Source organism: Leucoraja erinacea, chromosome 27, assembly GCF_028641065.1.
Source record: "Leucoraja erinacea ecotype New England chromosome 27, Leri_hhj_1, whole genome shotgun sequence".
Lineage (NCBI taxonomy): Eukaryota > Metazoa > Chordata > Chondrichthyes > Rajiformes > Rajidae > Leucoraja > Leucoraja erinaceus.
In genome coordinates this window covers 18,387,528-18,408,337 of record NC_073403.1, presented here as the reverse complement: position 1 = coordinate 18,408,337, position 20,810 = coordinate 18,387,528, and the positions used below count along the sequence as shown (strand labels likewise).

Sequence of the window (20,810 nt, the reverse complement as noted above, 5' to 3'; positions counted from 1 at the left end):
AAATAAATTGCCATAGAGGGAGTACAGAGAAGGTTCACCAGACTGATTCCTGGGATGTCAGGACTTTCATATGAAGAAAGACTGGATAGACTCGGTTTGTACTCGCTAGAATTTAGGAGATTGAGGGGGGATTTTATAGAAACTTACAAAATTCATAAGGGGTTGGACAGGCTAGATGCAGGAAGATTGTTCCCGATGTTGGGGAAGTCCAGAACAAGGGGTCACAGTTTAAGGATAAGGGGGAAATCTTTTAGGACCGAGATGAGGAAAACTTTTTTCACACAGAGAGTGGTGGATCTCTGGAATTCTCTGCCGCAGAAGGTAGTTGAGGCCAGTTCATTGGCTATATTTAAGAGGGAGTTAGATGTGGCCCTTGTGGCTAAAGGGATCAGGGGGTATGGAGAGAAGGCAGGTACAAGATACTGAGTTGGATGATCAGCCATGATCAAATTGAATGGCGGTGCAGGCTCGAAGGGCCGAATGGCCTACTCCTGCACCTATTTTCTATGTTTCTATGTTTCTAAATTGCTGATACATAACAACTGTCCCAAGCTCACACAGGTCGGATGCATCAATCCGCTGTGTGAGGTGGGACGGTTATCAGATTGTATAACACACAACATTTCCAGTATGTAATGTTTGAACCATTGAACCATTTTTATTGTCGGTGAGGAAAATGGGAAAATTATTAGGAGACTCTTCTTCGGAATAGGGAAGGCGTGTGAAGACTCGTTTGATTGTCATTTTATGATCGCTATTATGATACATCGTAGCATCTGTCTCAGCCGGTTCATTCTCTGTTACTTTTAGAGAACTTCCAGGTGGCTGTTCAGCCCATCCAGACGCACCCTGATCTTTCTGGTTTTGTGGCCCTTCGTTGCTCAGTGGATTGTCCATGTCTTCCTGCGCAGGAGGAGGAGCTGAGAAACCATGGTACGTGTCTGCAAGCCGCCTTTAGTTTAGTGATACAGCGTGGAAACAGGCCCTTCGGCCCACCGAGTCCGTGCCGAACAGTGATCCCCACACGCTATCACTTTCCTGCACATACTAGAGACAATTTACAATTATACCCAGCTAATTTACCAACAAGACCCGTACATTTTTCGAGTGTGGGAAGAAATTGGAGAAAACCCACGCTGGTCACGAGGAGAATGTGCGAACTCTGTACAGACAGCACCCGTAGTCAGGATCGAATCCCGGGTCTCTGGCGCTGTAAGGCAACTAATCCACCACTGTGCCATCTTCTAGAAGTCAGCTTCCTAGTATTCATCTGACCTGTATGAGTGCCTCCATGTACTACACTTTTGCATTATGCCTTTAAGATGTATTTGCTTTGGCAATCCGAACCTTTGTAGGGAAAGCATGGCAATGTGAGTGCTACATATTGATTTTATTCACACTCAAGTCTGACCTAAAATAACCATAACTTGCAGAAAAAAAAGTTGAGACTTAAGGAACTGCAAATATTGAGTTGCAATAAAAAAAAAACAGTGCTGGATTAACTCAGCAGGTCAGACACCATCTGTGGAGGGAAATGGACCGGCAACGTTTTGGGTCTGGACCGTTCTTTAGAAAACAAATAGTTGTCTGGCATTGCCCTGTAATAACAGTGACACATTCGGTAGATGGCTTTTTGAATGAAAGATAGAGCATGGAAATGGGCCCTTCGGCCCATCGGATCCACACCACCCATCGATCACCTATTCACACTATGTTATCCCACTCTTATATTCACTCCCTACTTATACTGCCTCGGCAAGGCCACCACCATAAACAAGGGTAAGTCTCACCTCGGACACTCCCTCTTCTCCCCTCCCACCAGGAAAGAGGTACAGATGTGTGAAAGCACATTCTTCTGGATTTGGGGACAGTTTCTTCCCAACTGACTTATCAGGCAACTGAACCATCCTATGACTACAAATACAGAGATGTCCTGATCTACCTCATTGGAGACCCTCGGGCTATCTTTAATCGGACTTCGCTGGAATTTATTTTACACTAAACATTATTTATTTTATCCTGTATCTGTGCACTGTGGATGGCGTGTTTGTAATCATGAATAGTCTTTCCGCTGATTGGATAGCACGCAACAAAAAAGCTTGTCACTGTGCCTCGGTGCACGTGACAATAAACTAAACTGAACTATAAACTAGGAGCAATTTACAGAGGCCAATTAAACCAACAAACCCGCAGAGCTCTGGGCCTGTTGTTTACATTATAGCTGTCAATCTCCCTTGCCCACGATGAGGCCTTTAAGCTGTTGTTGCCAAGTTGTGAATGCTGGCCAGAGTCACACCCCCTCTATCCGACCGCTCCAACTGGGATCAATACAAAACCCGGAGCTACACAGCAAGGAAAAGATTTGCAGACTCTCCTAATGTGGGTATTTCTTAGCAGTGGAATCGGACTCTCCCATGTGTTTTGAAGAATTTCCAGATCTCTATTTCAATCTATTGAGGCGGTCATTAAGCCTAAGCAGCTGAGTTTTATGAAATCCACCCTCCCCCCCCCCACCCACACTCTCCCCCCCCCCCCCTCCCCCCCCCCCCCCCCCCCCCCCCCCCCCCCCCCCCCCCCCCCCCCCCACCCCCAGCCTTGATTCCGTCATGAAAGCATTGTCAAAAAAACAAAAAAATACTCCAGCTCCTCTACAGTTACAGCAAAGGTCACCTTGTTGCTTGTGAAGTGAAAACTACATCTGTTCTCTGTTTTTTCTTCCCCTTGTGTTATTATTTTTGCCGGAGCTCTTTGCGCTCGGAGCTTAATTTTAGGAGCTGGTTTCAGCAAAACAAGATGTAGGTGGCATTGTGGTATTTCCTGCAAGGAGCTCTCTGTGTTCTCACTCGAATAGCGAGCCAAGACGTTGGTGAAGTTAAGGAGCTTCTTGCAGTGGCCTGTGTCTATCCTGCAATACCACCATTAGACAAGCAAACTGTGGGGTAATGTTCCAGAGTGCACTCCACAACTGGCTTAAAATGTGCAATATTTTCGGAGCCAGCGTCTCCATCCCTTGAGTTTGAATGAAGTAGAATAATATTGTTATGAGCCTAAATTATAAGGAAGGATTTCATAGACAAGATTTATATTCCCTGATGAATAAAATTAAGGGCTGGTTTAATTAAGGTAGTCAAGGGAATTGATAAGAGGGAGGTTAGAAAAATGGCAGTCAATTTGATTGCTGAGTACAGGTAGTATTAATTTCAGCGATCATAAATAACTCGTACAGTATACAGTGATACAGCAAAGAAACAGACTCTTCGACCCAACTTGCCCAGGCCAACCAAGATGCCCAACTACACTAGTCCCAGTTGCCTATGTTTGGCCCATATCCCTCTAAACCTTTCTTATCCATGTACCTGTGCAAAAATATTTTAAATGGTGTTATAGTACCTGTCTCAACTACCTCCTCTGGCGGCTCATAGAAACATCCAAAATCAGTAGCCCGTTCCTGTTTTCTCCCCATATCCCTTGATTCCATTAGCCTTGAGAGCTATATCTAACTCTTGAAAACATCCAGTGAATTGGCCTCCACTGCTTTCTGTGGTGGAGGATTCCACAGATTTTCAGAACTCTCTGTGTGAAAACGTGTTTCCTCACCTCAGTCCTAAATGGCCTACCCCTTATTCTGAAACTGTGACTCCTGGTTCTGGACTCCCCCAACATGGGGAACATTTTCCTGCATCTAGCCTGTCCAATCCCCTAAGAATTTTATGTTTCTATAAGATCACTTCTCATCCTTCTAAATTCCAGTGAATATAAGCCCAATCAATCCATTCTTTCATCATATGTCAGCCCCGTCATCCCCGTTCGTTCCATATACCCATCACCCTCCGTGTGGGGAAAAAAAATGGCAATGCGTTCCAAGCCCCCACCATTCTCATGTGCCTCCACCATACCCTGCACATCTCCGTTAAATGTTCCACCTTCATCTTTACAGCCATGCCCTCTAGTGTTGGACATTTCCACCCTGGGAGAATGGTTCTGACCATCTCCCCTATCTATGCCTTAAATCAGGGATCGCCAACCTATGGCCCCGGGATACACGTGATAGATGTGGCCCACCATGCGCGCGCAGACATGCGTCCCGGCTCCTATGCAGATCAAGGTTGCCGACCCCTGCCCTAAATAATGCTGTTTTTGTTGCTGTTCAAACACAATTATTTTTTTTTCCCAAACTCGTCTGTTGTGTAGGGATTATGTATCTAATGTATGTAGTAATATACGATGGAATGTTGTATTATTCATATTTATCCCCCACAACAGCAAAGATCACGGTGCTTTTGGGTGCTTACTTGTGTGATTCTTTTCATCTTTGCCAGACACCATTTTTGTTGCGCACTGGAAGAAATTAGTTTGCAAATGTGTATTCAGCAGCTTTGAGGAAAATAAACATAGCACCTAAATGGCAGAAATAAACCTTCACCTTTTTGAGAAGCAACTTGAGCATCATTTTAAAATAGTAAATAAAAGCTATTACCACTATGGAGGAAACATATGTATCTGAATCCTTGTTCGGACAAAAATACAATGTCACCATGTGGTTTAAAAAGCCACTTGTCAGAAGTTAAACAAACAAAATGAAAGTAACAAAGGTTAAAAGAAAGGTGCTCAAAAATCAAAAGTATCAAAGGTATTTTATTGGTCACATTCACATACACCGAGGTGTAATGAAGTGAAATGCTTTTTGCCATTTTGCAGCACACAAAAAATGTCAAATGTTCTACATTCTCATCAGATAAAGGAAGCAAGTGTAGACTACAATGGAGGCATTGTGATTACGATCTTTGATGAAAAGGGGAATTTAATGTAAGTAGGACCACTGATTGTTATCATGGAGGTGAATGACAGAGACATGACATTTGAGTCTTACACTGATGGGCCAGGTTGAAAGTGCAGCTGGGTGGCCAGAGAACGTAGCACCTGAACTTAAAAAGGCAGAACGAATGCTGAAAACCTGTACAAGTGAAAGCGTTGGAGGAGTTGAGGTTGACAGTGAAATACCAAGTACAAGTTACAACATCACCACAAGTGGTCATTGCCGTCCCAGGACTCAAACCTGTCGGGAAGACAGACACAAAGTGCTGGAGTAACTCAGCGGGCCCGGCAGCAAATCTGGGTGACGTTTTGAGTCGGGAGCCTTCTTCAGACTCGTCGGAACAAGGCTGGTTCAACATAATTCTGCTGGATTGGAGGAATATTCATCATACTAAGAGTGAGGCCATGAGTTGAATCAAGACTGTTTAATTGACAACGATGATGGAACAATGATAATCTTACTTTCACTGGCATAACAGGACAACAAACATAATGACATATAAATTTTTTAAATCAATCAAAAATAACTTCTTATGGTAACCATACTAGTACAAAAACCGAAGCCTGTCATGCAACCAAAGACAGAGTGGTCACGGTGGCGCAGCAGTATAGTTGCTGCCTTACAGCGAATGCAGCGCGGGAGCCCAGGTTCGATCTTGACTACGTGTGCTGTCTGTATGGAGTTTGTACGGCTTGGTAAATGTAAAAAATTGTCCCTAGTGGGTTTAGGATAGTGTTAATGTGCGGGGATCGCTGGTCGGAGTGGGCTGAAGGGCCTGTTTCCGTGCTGTATCTCTAAACTAAACTAAAAAATCCATGAAAGATCATAATTGCTGAGGTCAGTGTTGTGCACTGTTCAAGAGCCCAACGGTTGCCGGGAAGAAGCAGTTCTTGTCCCTGGTGGTCACGGTTTTCAGGCTCCTGTGGCTTATTTTTCATGGTAGGAGCAAAATGAGAGTGTGGGCACGGTGACCTGGCTCTTTAATAATATTGTCTGCCTGTTTGAGACAGTGTCTCCTGTAGATCCCTTCGATTGTGGGGATCTCAATACCTGTGATGGTCTGGGCAATGTCTACCGCTCTCTGCAGCCTCCTTTGTTTCGGGGCTGGAACTTTACAGCAGCACTGTGGTGCAGCGGTAGAGCTGCTGCCTTATAGCACCAGAGGTCCAGGTTTGATCCTGACTACAAGTACTGTCTGTATGGAGTTTGTACATTCTCCCTGTCACCATGTGGGTTTTCGCCGGGTGCTCAGGATTCCTCCCATATCCCAACAACGTGCAGGTTTGTAGGCTAATTGGCTTCTGTACATTGTCCAGAGGATGTAGGATAGAACTAGTGTATGGGTGATCGTCAGTCGACACAAACTCGATGGGCTGAAGGGCCTCTTTCCACGCTGTGTCTCTAAACTAAATTACAGGGGGTTCTGGGATATTCGGTGAAGTTATCAAAGGTGAGCTGACAACAATGAATGGCCAATGCTCACATTAACCCTGTTGCTCCACTGTAGCTTTTTCAGCTGAGGACAATGACATGCAATAAAGCTAAAATTAGAGGCAGAAATTCAGACTTAATGACTGAACCTGGTGAGTGTACATCAATTCTTATCATTGCAATAGTGCCCCAATTCTTGAATAGAAGAATTACTTTCAGGTTTATTCACCAAGCTGGATATGAGTTATGCATATCAACAGAAAACGATAGAGAAGTAGTCTCAGATGATTCTGACATCCACTTATAAAGGCTTGTTCACATATGGCTAACTGCAATAAATAGTATGAAAAGTGGTCTCGACATGAAAAGGACTGTCCAGTCCCTGCACAATGCTGACAGACCCGCTGAGTTACTCCAGCACTTTGTGTTTTGTTTAAGACTCCCGCATCTACCGATTCTTCTGTCGCCACCCTAGGGTGTGTTCGCTCTTGCAGTGCTTCAGAGAACCAGAAAGGGGCAGTGTGAGAGTTCCTGGACTTTTGGATGAGACTTTGATTGCAGGATTCTCAAGCGATTAACATTTACAGAATTTGGAAAAAAGTATTGAACAGATTAGAAAAGGCAGGATTGTGCCTGTAGAGAAGTAAGTGTGCTTTCTTAATGAATGTTGTGCAGTTTAAGAGGCATTGTGTAGACACGAGGATACACTGACCGTTTCAAGGGAAGATCCAAGCCATTACCAATGCTGGACACAAAATGCTGGAGTAACTGAGCGGGTCAGGCAGCATCTCTGGAGAGAGGAATGGGTGACGTTTCGGGTCGAGACCCTTCTTCAGACCCTTTGTCACAACCTCCATCTTCATTACCAATGCTCCTGCCCCAACTAAAGCAGCTGAACTGAAGGTATATCTGGGATTGTTGATTTATAGTAAATTCAACCAGTGGGACTACAAGATGGGTTACAATCTTGAGAACACGTGAATACACCACAGCTTTCAACATGTGAAGATACCATTGCTTATGACGGCACAGTGGCGCAGCAGTAGAGTTGCTGCCTTACAGTGCCAGAGACCTGGGTTTGAGCCTGACTACAGGTGGTGATTGTATTGAGTTTGTACATTCTCCCCGTGAACACCTGGGTATTCTCTGGGTGTTCCGGTTTCCTCCCACTTTCTAAAGACGTGCAGGTTTGTAGGTTACTTGGCTTCTGCAAATTGTCCCTAGGAGCCAAATGCTAGCCATGGATCATGCTCTGTATGTGAATATAGTGTAAATAAAACAGTGGACTGCCTTAAGTGCTGGTCAAGCACTCTACTAGAGAAGAGACCTCCAGTGTATTTTAAAAGCTTTGTTAAATGTTGAATTTAACTGTGGGGGATGGGTGATTGTAATAATATATAATGTATGTGTTAATATAATGAATTAGCCTTTTGCACATGCCGTTTTTATTGCTGAAATGACTTTCTGGAAACATGTGTTCAGCAAGCTTGGATAAAATAAACTAAAGGATGAAATTAAGCCATATTTTTGTGTGTTAAGACATGAAACATTAGCTATTAGGTTTTGACAATGGTGCTCATCCCTGTTCTCCTGTTCTCACTCTCTTTGTTGGAGACCACCTGTTCATATTGTCTGGAGTTTGAAGAAGGGTCTCGACTTGAAAAGTCACCCATTCCTTCTCTCCAGAGCTGCTGTCCGTCCCGCTGAGTTACTCCAGCATTTTGTGTCTGCCTGGTCATATTGAAGGTAGCTTTTACCATCACTGTGACTTCAACTGAACTCTATTGAGATACTCCAACTTGGAAACTGTTTGCATTGTTAATGCCACCATTGCTTTTGTTGAAAGACCAGGACTGGAGCCAGACATAGTAGTTGTTGTTGCAATGCTGGTAGTTCCCACAAAATGGCAAACTCTCCAGCCACAGATCATAGATGGGAGTGCTTGAGACTCCAAATAACTGTTGATGGCCTTAGACTGGATCTTCTTGGAAGCAGAAACCTGATATTCAAAAGTATTGGGATGTTGGCAATGGCGGGAGAGGGCAACCAAAGTGGGCTACCAAAGTAGAAGTGACCCTCTATTGGCTTCACACAGCTCGTATTCTCTCTTGCAGGCCATACTAACGTTTGTTTATGGATCCTCATCAGCCATTACCTGACCGTTCCCTTATTTTGGCCTGAGAACGTACCTCCCTGTGGAGTCACCATGTACAAGCCAGCCCAATAGGCCATCTTGTCTGAAGATATGGGACATAGGCCTGAAGAAGGGTCCCAGTCAGAAATGTCACTCATCCTTTCTCTCCAGAGATGCTGCATGATCCGCAGAGTTACTCCGGCACTTTGTGTTTATCTTAGAGTCATAGAGAGTCATAGAATGATACAGTGTGGAAACAGGCCCTTCGGCCCAACTTGCCCACACCGGCCAACATGTCTCAACTACACTAGTCCCAACTGCCTGCACTTGATACATATCCCTCCAAACCTGTCCTATCCATGTTCCTGCCTGTTTCTTAAACATTGGGATAGATGAGATACCTCATCTGGCAGATTGTTCCATACACCCACCACACTTTGTGTGAAAATGTTACCCCTCAGATTCTTATTAAATATTTTCCCCTTCACCTTGAACCTATGGTCCTCAATTCCCTTATTCTGGGCAAGAGACTCTGTGCATCCACCTGATCTATTCCTCTCATGATTTTGAACACCTATATAAGATCACCCCTCATCCTCTTAGGCGTAGGCTTTCTTGTCTTGTTGCTTCTCTGTGGTCCACCAGTGTCAGGTGACTCCCTTATGCAGCATCCGCCCCCCCCCCCATTCTGTTATCTCAGGCTCTGCTGATAGATGTGATAATGCAAGATTCCTTCTGCCATCACACCAGCCATAAGGTTATCATCTTCCTGCACCTTTTCCTGTGTAAGGTTCTCTACTGGTGGTGGTAAAATGGGGTTCCCTGATAAGGCTGCAAAGATAAAGATGCAGACTTTAGTGTGGCATTGTTGCACAATGGATTTGTAGCAAATATCCAACTGAGGTGCAGAATCGTTTAATTAGCAAGTCCATTTCAGGAAGGGAGTGAGTAGATAGACAGGGTTTACGATACCTGCATAGCACAAAACCTGCATGCCTGTTTTGTTGTCCCTGTCTTCTCTGCTATAACCTGAATCGTCTCTGAGACCTCCTTGTGTCTTGTGGGGATCCAAATTATTTGGTCTTGGACTTAAAAAACGAGTGGTGTGGAACACTGATGACCGTATGTCTCTTTGTCTGGAGTGTACATCAAAATGGTGGTGGTGGAAGGTGAAAGGGCAAGTTAGTGGCTATGAACAATCTGCGAGCTCACCTACCACACTCCACAGAGGGAGACCTAATGATTTGTGGTCAGTTCGGGGAAGCACTACACAGTAACCTTGGTGCACAGAAGTGGAGGGGTGGCTGCGGGATGCAACAAATGGCCCAGTTGCGGTGATCATGGTGTTAGAACAGGAATACATGGAGGCCGGGGTGGGGGGGGCGCAGTTTGCAGCAATGGTGGCCGTGAAAGAAACTGAAGGCATCACGCTGGGCCAGGGCATCCCCAGCATCATTAATACAGTGCTGCAAGACACTACAGTTTAAAGTGAGAAAATAAGAAGTGTGTATATATATATCTCCTTAGACCAAGATCGGACTTGATTTCAGAGACTTGAGAATTAAGCGTTGAACGATGGCGGTGGAATGTGGCGACTCTTTGCCCGCTGACCCAGAAGAGGATCCACTATTTGTTCCACTCATTTGTGTATGTATGATTTATGGTATGATTTGACTGGATAACACTCAAAATAAAGCTTCACTGTGTCTCGGTACATGTGGTAATAATAAAGTAAATTAAACTAAACTAAGAGGCTGCAGGTGCAGGAATTATGAGCACGAAAACAAACTACTGGGAGAACTCTGGACAACATTTCGGGTCGCAACACGAGACATTGTCGGCCCATTATTTTTAAACAATAGTAGAATATCCCAATTCCAAGAATCTTCAATTGTCACAGAGTTACAATAGTTTCAATTTTCATTTAAGATGTGCAAGGGTTATACTGTCTGCATTAGGCGGCTTAAACTTTAAAGAGGAGTGTGGAGTAATGTTAAAATAGCAAATTAGCAACTATTTGCAAACAGTTGGCCCAATTATCAAATGTTATTCAATTACATATTAATTGTGATTACTTAAAATACATTTGCCTGATGGCCCAGATGGGTAAAGGTATTGCTCCATGCACTGCTCTGCAGGGCTGGCATATCATTCAAAGATCATGAGTCAAAAAAGTAAAAAAAAGCCACAGGCTTTAAATACATTTGATTTAATTGTATGATCTGCTTATTAATTTGACATATCTGCCACTTAATTCATAGTACTTAATTGATATCATCAAATCAATGTCAAGCATCAATGAGCCTCATTTCCTTATTCAAAGAACTAGATATCATGCATTTTATGCACTAATCACCAAATTATCAGTGATACTGTATTATTATAAAATCATCAATGCATGAATTTTTGAAATCTATTTTAATTATATTTTGGAAGATGGAGAATCGCCATTTAGATTATGTATTTTCAAGGATTATTATTAATGCATTACCAATATAAAGTCAGTATATTCTGTAACATCATTAATCTGTTACCATCTGACTTTAAATCAACATTGAGTAAAGTCAGAGTGGTATTGGATATGGACACCTATGTTAATACACTGTGCGAACCAGGTCAGCTCATTTTCATGTGAGTATGAATGATAAAAAATGCAAGTGTTATTAATGTGTCCATGATTATGAAAGTCAATTAACATCTTATCCAAGTCTAATGAATACAGATGTGTAGGGAGGAACTGCAAATGCCGGCTTTAACTGAAAACACACACAAAAAGCTGGTGTAACTCAGTGGGTCGGGCAGCATCTCTGGAGAAAAAGGATAGGTGATGTTCCAGGTCGAGACCCTTCTTCAGACTGAGAGCCGGGAAAGGGTAACTAGAGATGTAGATGGTACTTAGGACAAATGAATGGATGATATGCAGAAAGCAAAGATAATCAAGGAAATATGGAGTCCACAATGGTCCATTGTTGGCTGTGGGATAGGTGACAATGAGTTATACAGACAGTGGAACTCAACAGGGTGACAGTAAAACTAGTACAATGTCTAAGATGGCGGAGGGGTGGCGAGAGAGGGGATAAATACAGGTTGAATATCCACTTATCAATCTTCTATGATTTGGAAGTGCATCAAAATTAAATTAATACTAATAATAATAATAATAGTAATAATATATTTTATTATCATTGCACATTTGTGCAACGAGATTTGGTATGCAGCTTCCACCCATAACTTAAACAACTAATAAAATTTAGATTTAGATACCCCGACAAACATGATTTATAAAAAGAACAGTAAAACAGTCAAAACTGTCTAAAGTGCAAATATATCTGTGCCGGGTCGATGTGCGGCATGACCATCCAAGGGAGACAGTTCACGGGGGTGGGGGGCACTCAGCGGGGCCGGTTCAGAGCAGCTATACTTCTGGGGATTTAAGAATAGCTCAGATTTGGCAAATTGAATGTATTAACATTGTTTTCATTCTTAACTGGAAATATAGGTTGCATTCTTGCATCCAGAACATTTGATACTTAAAAGCACTGCTTCCAGTGTGGCAGACAATGCAGGCTCATTTCTTATCTAACCAGGATAAACCATGACAATAAGCAGTGCCGGATTTAGATGAAGAGAGGCCCTAAGCTGTTCCACTTGTGAGGCCCCCAACGACCGGACAGCCATGGCGGCCAAATCTCCCACAATTCAAAGCGAGGGAGAAAGTGCCCAGCGCCGACCAGTTGCCGTTGCAGTGCGCATGCGCAGGGCGGCCGATGATGCGCTGGCCGTGGTTGTGCGCATGTGCAAGGCGGCCTGTCGTGCCGGCGGATGAGGAGCGAGCGGAGCCCGGCGGCCCGGACACAGATAGCGGGGGGAGATGGAGAGAGAGAGAGAGATAGAGAGGGGGCCGCCCAGAGTTGAACGGTAGGTGTTCTGCCTTGGCCGGAGGCCCCCCTAGACCTCGAGGCCCATCAATTTTTTCGGGAGGCCCCCTAGAAAGTGGGGGCCCTAACAATAAGCAACCAACAAATCAGCCAGCCAAGAAAGGGCAACCTCTGTTCAACTTCCACACATTACATTTACACAATATATTTACATGCAATACACAATCTGAAATTAAACTAACACCCATGCCCATAATTCACCCATGCCCTAGCCACCATTATTTTTGTTGCACGTTTATGATGCAAAATGAGTTCAAAAGGGCTACAGAAAAGCACCAGGCAGTAGAGCTGCTGCATTACATCGCCAGAGACCCGGGTTCAATCCTGAATATGGGTGCTATCTGTACAGAGTTTGTACGTCCTCCTCGTGCCTGCTTGGGGTTTCTCAAGATGCTCTGGTCCTCCCCCCCCCACCCACACACACACACTGCAAAGACATGCAGGTGTGTAGGTTAACTGGCTTTGACAAATTTTCCTTGAGGATAAAATTAGTGGACGGATGATAGTTGGTTGGCACAGATTCGGTGGGCTGAAGGGCTTGTTTCCTCACTGTATCTCTAAAACTAAAACTCAACCCTGTGAAATATAGGTATATACATATCTCTAGACTCCCTCTTCCCTGACTCTCTGTCTGAAGAAGGGTCTCGACCCAAAACATCACCCATTCCCTCTAGAGATGCTGCCTGTCCCGCTGAGTTGCTCCAGCATTTTGATACTATATAGGTTGATCATGCCTGATGTCGAGCACATAGCTGACTTTCAGATACAATGGCTACTTACTGTTGGCTTCTCATGAGAGGATATGATTGGACTTGTCGGTGATGAATCTCAGGATCAGATGGCCTACTGAGTCAATGTACACAATTGGGACTCTACTGATGGAACAGGATCTCAGAAAAAGTTTACGCCTTTGTGGGGGAAACAAGAAGTTGGGAAGTTAATAAGTTTACTTTACAAAAAGCAGAGACTTGGAGTCCAATGCAATTACTTAGCAGTCATAAACCTTTATAGTTACAAAGTTCAAAGGATAATCTCACATGAACTGGATTGGTCATTCACCTTTGAGGGGAGTAAAAACATGAAGCACCTGCATCTTGATGAAGGCACTTCACCTTAATTTGAACAAAGGGAACAGGCTGGAAATGTTTGTCTAACTTACCGTCTATAACAACTGTGCTTTATATGCCAATAACATGTAATTGGTTACCAGCAAATCTTTAAAAATCCTAAAAAAGACACACAGTGCTGGAATAAGTCAGTACGTCAGGCAGCATCTCTGGAGCGAGACACAAAATGCTGGAGTAACTCAAGGGACAGGCAACATCTCTGGATAAAAGGAATGGGTGACCTTTCGAGTCGAGACCCTTCTTCAGACTGAAAGTCAGGGAATTCCATATGAACCATTGACTTCATATGATCACCAAATAAGAGGTATGGAAGGATAAGGTGTGAAAACGAAAGATCAAAGGGGACAAAAATCAAGGAAAATGTAGAATAGATCATTGTTAGCTGGTGGGAGGTGACAACGAGGCATCCAATGTAAAATTGAATCAGGTAGATAGTCAGGCTGGTTGGAGAACTTGGATGAGGCGAGGGATGGAGAGAGAGGGAAAACAAGGGTTACTTGAAGTTGGAGAAGTCAATATTCATACCGCTGGGTTGTAAGTTGCCCAAGCGAAATATACGACACTGTTCCTCCAAATTGCGTTGGGCCTTACTCTGGCAGGTGGAGGTCCTGGACAGAAAGGGCTGTATGGGAATATGGATAGGTGGTGTTTTGGGCTGTGTCCCTTCTTCAGATTGAGATTTAGAAATCCTTGTTCTCTGTGTTTGTGTAGATTTGTCGGTTTAAAATGTCAAAGTGCAGCAGTGTAGAAATTTGATAAATGTTTTCTAGATTTGGAAAGATTGTTTGGGCTTCATTGCAGAAACATTGGCTCTGCAGCAAGCATTTTAAACATGTATTTGAAACTTTCTTCTCAGCTTTTCGCATTACATCCATAATTTAGAAAATCAGATCTGGACGCCATCAATGATACAGTTGCTCCATTACCTCATTCTCTGCTTCAGTGTATAATCATGACATTTTACTATAGTACAGGGTAACAACAACAAAGGTGTGCATTATACGTGGATGTGATTAAACCTTTTTGCTGTCTCCAGGTGAAATTTGCTGTAATATTGACTGTGATTGCCGTGTTGATCTTGAAGAAGGGAAATACAGGCAACATCTTACGTTTACAGACACAAAATGCTGGAGTACCTCAGTGGGTCAGGCAGCATCTCTGGAGAAAAGAAATAGGTAACATTTTGGGTCAAGGCCTTTGTCTATCTTCTGTTTAAACCAACATCTGCAGTTCCTTCCTACACATCTTACGTTTGCTGTTTAATGATAGATTTTTGTTCGACCTACTGGTAAATGGCAAGTGTCACCCACCCATGAATCCAAATAATTTCATAACAGATATTTTTTTACCCTCGAGCTGGCTGCCCCAATCTGTACAAAAATAAATGGGCCACTGTGTAATATGGGAATGTTATCTGTCTTCCATAACAGCTCTACTGCAGAAATTGCAATTTTCAAAAAATAAATTATCATTACTTTGATTAAAGAGAACCGAAGGGAATGTTCCTTCTGGAAGTGTCTTATAACATTTGCCTGATGGGCTTAGATTTGGATTGCCAGCAGTATGTTCAATTGAAGAATGGTCAAAGAAGAAGACATTTTGAGTTCAGGTTAACAGCATTAAAAAAATAAAAGGATTGATGAGATTTGGCACTAATCGGAAAGAATTATTTCACTATAATTATCGTATGGATATGGGCTATATATAGACAATGGACTAGCTTAGCATCTTGATTGTGTCATGTAAGAGGTGTTTAAATTGACTCATGGATATGTAGAGAATGGAGAGATATGGACCAAGTGCAGGAGGTTGGTTTAAGAGGAAATTGGTTTAACATCATGTTTGGCATGGACATTGTGGGCTGAAGGACCCGTTCCTGTGATGTATGACTCTATAACTCCATAAACGGTGCCCAAACAATGGGGTTAATGGGAATCCCTCACCATATGAGCCAATGTGTCTTTATGTGCAATTTCTGCCACATTCTTCTTCTTTTGCTTCTTTTGAATTAACAATGGGTTGTTTCCTCGATCATCATTTCTTGTTTTGCATATCTTTCATTGCTTTGTTCTTTATCTCTCTATATCACCGTCTATATTTCTCATTTCCCTTTCCCCTAACTCTCAGTCTGAAGGAGGGTCTCGACCCAAAACATCATCCATTCATCCTTTCTCTCCAGAGACGCTGCCTGTTGCGCTGAATTCTCCAGCATTTTGTGTCTTTCTTTTGATTTCTCATCGTATTTGCACTCATCGGTGTGCGATAGAAACAACCATATGAACCCCCCCCCCCCCTCCCCCCGAGTTAATAAAATAGCATGATCTAAAATCTGCAGTCTCTAAAGATTTTAATGAATATTTACCCGTGAAATAAGCAGATCTACTTTGTGATGGTAATGAATTCCATATGAACTCACATTGACTTCATATGATCACTTCTCAAGGAGACTCTGATAAAGACAGGTTTTCTTGTCGGTGAAGACATGCGTGGATCATGAGGATTGAACACGACAGTCTGCAATCCACATTTAGTTACCCGTCGTCTTTGGTGTTGAAAGGGCAAGTTAATGTGATTTTGAAAATGTAATGTGTTTATTCCAAAGAATGCAATACATTCTTCATATTTTTGAAATGTCTTGTTCAGTTCTACCAGATTACAATGTGTAAAGGATATTATTATATACTCAGATAGCTTAATAATGGACTCAAAAACTTAATAACAATATTGCAGGCTAGCAATACCTTATTAAAGTTTGCAACTGTAATAATTGGAGGTTCATGTGTGAAAATGTATGACTTTCCGGCGACAATCAGCAGACTATGAGGCAGCAGCTCTACACGCCGCAACAATGTGCTGCCCGTTTTCTTCTTTCCCATTTTTTTCATTCGACTTAGGTCAAACTTTTCTATCCAATTTTATTTTCCTCATACGTCCCTGCATAATCTATTATTTTAGAAAGTAAATGTTACTGAATCAATTTACAACGAAAAATATCTTCAAGGGAGGATATCGCCCATCCTTTTGTACCAATGTAAATATTATCACATAAATGAATAGGTTCACGACATTTGGCTTCACTATTATTTCTTTAACAAGCAATAAACCAAATAGAGACACAAGGGACTGCAGATGAAGGAATCTTGAGCAAAATACAATGTCTGAAGAAGGATTCCAACCCAAAATGTAGCCTATTCATTCCCTCCATAGATGCTATCTCACCCACTGAATTACTCCAACACTTGTAATATACCAAGTAGCCTGTGGACATCCTGAACTCTGGTCATGCCCTCTCTATTTCTACCTGTCTCCAATGACTTTATGATTCATTCGTCAACCAGATGACTAACTATATCGGAGGTCCATTGTGACAAGTTTCAATGAGAGCAAGCAAAGAATGCAAACAATGGCAGTTTTAAAAGCACATGCCTGGATTTAAAATCAATAAACTTACTTAAAAGAACCAAAGAGTTCAAAGAATATTTAATTAGTGAAAGATATAAACATTTTCATTATGTATTTTCATGTTTCCTAATGACATAGGAAGAGACCAGTCAGCCTATCAAATCTACGTCAGTTCTCTGAGCAGTTCTATTCCCCCATTTATTTCCTTGTAACCCACTCTCACACATGCCAATTAACACCATTGCCAATTATCTCACAAGCTACCTCCCAGATTAATTATTGGGAGCACATAAAACCGCCAACCAGCAAAATTTGGGATGTGGGAGGAGACCAGAGCAACCGAGGAAAATCCACTCAGTCACAGGGAAAACTTGCAGCCTCCATAAATACGAGGTCCGAATCAAACCTGAATAGTTGAATTTGCAAGATGCCTGTGATACCTACAGTGTCACTGTTGTGCACTATATGAAGGGGTATTTTAGGCGAGAGAATCAGAAATTGTGAGGCTTGACCATGCATGGACCACTGAAATCCTAAAATCTCCAAATAATTTGTGAATTATTTATCCATCTCCATTCCTACGTGCATGCACAGTTACGAATTGTTATTAATGTGTGTGATGCTCTATGAATTTCAGTTATAATTGTTCTATTAATCACATCAGAAGAAAGGAGGGATGAACTTTGGATCTAGTCCTTGAGCACTCAAACTGCGTAATTACTAGCAAATAGGATTCATCTTTTAAATTCATGCTAATCCTCAAAATAATATAGTTGTCATTTACAGCACAGGCCCACTTCATAGTCATACAGCGCGGAAATAGGCCCTTCGGCCCAACTTGCCCACAGCGGCCAACATGTCCCATCTACTAGCCCTACCTTCCTGCATTTGTCCATATACCCTCTAACCCTGCCCTATCCATGTACCTGTCTAAATGTTTCTTAAACTGAAATGTTTCTTCATACTGGGGCGACAGCAAGTTCAGTGTGGCATTTCCAATCCTACTCTTTACTCTGGAGAAGAAGAATGATTTAACGTATTTCTGATGAAGGAAAGGATGGATATCATCCTACCATGTCAGGTTTTCATTATGGTGTTCGTGCCTGGGGGATTTGGCTATTCTGGCGAATGAAAATCCCACTGCATGGTAAGTCCAACCCCAGACTAATCTCAGGAAATGTCATCCCTGCAGTGTATGATCAAATTCTGCCTGGAGATTTCCAATAAATTCATACTGATACTTGGAATGGTAGTACTAATATTGATCTTAGTCTCAGAATGAAATATTATATCTCCCAACTATGATTGGAACAGATACCTGCGAGTTTGATACAGATAAAAAAAAGACCAACTCATCATGCAGTGCACCATGCATCTTACTCCGTGAGAGAATTATCAACAAAAAATAGAAGTGTGATATTTCACTCCATTAAATTATTGATCGTGGGTTTATCTGCTGTAATAATGGTGAAAATCTCTTCACTGAGCAATGATGTTCAATGAAGATAACAGCAAGTTACTGTTTGTGTATACACAGTTAAACAAAGAATCCCTTAAGTTTACATCTGTATTTGTGGTGTTTTTAAATACTTTTGTAATTTTATGGGGGTTTTTTTTTTTAAAAGGGCCATATTTAAGATGTTCCAATCCATAATTACTGATGAACAACCTCCAAACAGTGAAGTTTAATTCCCTTTGAATAACTGTTCCAAACTTCTGGTCCTTGTTTAAAATCTTTAAAATATATTGTATTTACATTTTGTCCTTAATCAGATTTGTATTTCAATCCCTATTTTTTTTTAAAATAGAGCTTTTTTCTTCTTGTTTTACCGACTGTGAGAATTCTTAAATGCAACTGGGTATCTGGTCTGCTGAGAAAATCCAGGCATACCCTGTAGCCCCTGGGATTGACAGATCGATGTAGTTTGCTTTCTTTAGGGTCAGCAAGCAATGCATTCACATTATCATGGATCACAGAATCAAAGGCATGTTCTTGCAAATATTCTTTAAATTAGATAAGTCGGTAGAAGGGTCCCAACCCGAAATGTCACCTATCCAGAGATGCTGCCTGACCCACAAAGTTACTCCAGTCCTGCAGTGATAAGGATTGCTCTTTAGTTTTTGTTTCTTTCAACAAGTAAGAACCATTCAATCAGGTTATCAATGATCAGCCTCCAGTACTCTGACTCATCATTACCTATCATTGCGGTAATCTCACCACCCAACACAACAGTTGGAGCTGTGTCTGGCTACACAGTCGTGGGTGTAGAGACACTAGCGAAGGGGACTGAGCAGGTAGCTTTGAGGTTCCCCATGACAATTTATTACAAATTCTAATTTCTTGGTCTTGTTGGAAAGATTGAACAAGATTTAATTAGAATTAAGAAAATATAAGTCTTCATACTAAATTATCTAATGGGTTTACACAATGATCATTGGAACAGGAGTTAATCCCATCTGCTTGAAGGGAAAAGGGTTGTCGGATCTGTTCACTGAAGTCAAATGAGTTTGGAGAATCTTAGACAACATTTTCTAAAAGAAACATCTAATTTGGTGCTATTCACTTCTTGGCGTCCCTACCTTCCTGGACCATTTGCCTGTGTGATGTTAACAGGCCCAGTGGTAACTTTCAAGGATTGCATTTCATGTGGTTGGGAGTTTGGTGATGGCAGATAATTTGGCTGGCTCTGAAGTTGGCCAAGATCCTCAATTGTATTTCAAGGTTTTGGGTTGAGGCGAAATAGCCAGCAACTTAATGTGGGCAAGAGAGCGCTCCTGACCAATTTGCTGAGAAACATTTCAAATGGATCTCTCCAGTGACAGGCTCTTTTTAAGACTCATAACAGGAATGATGTGATTTTAAAAAAAAAATCAAAAAAATCTACTTTACAACATAAACTCTAAGTGAGAAGCCAAGGAAATCCTTGGCTTCCAATGATCATTGGATTGTAAACTTAATACTTGAATGGATTACCAAAAGAATGTGGATGCTTTTATCAGAGTTAGATACAAAATGCTAAAGTAACTCAGTGAATCAGGCAGCATTTTTAGAGAAAAAGAATAGGTGACGTTTTAGTCTGAAGAGAGGTCTCAACCTGAAACATCCAGAGAAGCTGCCTGACACGCTTAGTTACTCCAGCATTCTGTGTCTATCTTTAGTATAAACCAGCATCTGCAGGATGATTTTAACATTATTTAAGTTTGTATTAATCTGTTGGTTGTACATAACTTGCAATTGGAGTTGTCTATTTGGGTGTCCATAGGAAAGTACCAGGAAGCTGTTGATGGACAATTTAAGTTAATTTTGTTTTGGCATGTTTTTGTTTATTGATGCATTCGGAACAATTAACGGTTTGGATTGTTTGATTCAATCTATATTGGTGGTTTCTGATTCTCCGACTTGTCCTCAGCTATGTCATTGGTAAATATTTCCACTTCACAATAGTTAAACAAAATTAACATGATTGCTTACATACTGTATGTTGATAACTTGAACCAGTCAAATAAGTGTTGGACTATTTGCACCAACAGCTTTTACTTTACTTGACAAGAATTCCTCATGTGCTGTCATAGATACATACATGGATACATAGACAATAGGTGCAGGAGTAGGCCATTCAGCCCTTCGAGCCAGCACCACCATTCAATGTGATCATGGCTGATCATCCACAATCAGTACCCCGTTCCTGCCTTCTCCCCATACCCCTTGAGTCCACTAGCCCTAAGAGCTCTGTCTAATTCTCTTTTGAATGCATCCAATGAATTGGCCTCCATTGCCTTCTGAGACAGAGAATTCCACAAATTCACAACTCTCTGTGTGAAAAAGTTTTTCCTCATCTCAGTTCTAAATGGCCTACCCCTTATTCGTAAACTGTGGTGCCTGGTTCTGGACTCCCCCAACATCGGGAACATGTTCCCTGCATCTAGCATGTCCAATCCCTTAATAATTTTACATGTTTCTA

General features: G+C 42.0%; 1 protein-coding gene across 3 annotated transcripts in view; it reads left to right on the top strand.

Moving 5' to 3' along the window:
- LOC129710316 (acyl-CoA-binding domain-containing protein 5-like) overlaps positions 1–10,135 on the top strand; it is a 58,828-nt gene extending 48,693 nt beyond the window's left edge. For 2 of the 3 annotated variants that reach the window (XM_055657223.1, XM_055657221.1), the window contains one exon: positions 811–2,504. In XM_055657223.1, the coding sequence (XP_055513198.1) occupies positions 811–924 (114 nt within the window). In that variant the 3' untranslated portion in view covers positions 925–2,504. Of the gene's footprint in view, positions 1–810; positions 2,505–9,908 lie in introns of those variants that run through there. The other variant, XM_055657222.1, reaches the window with a different exon arrangement.
- The last annotated feature ends 10,675 nt before the right edge of the window (positions 10,136–20,810 follow it).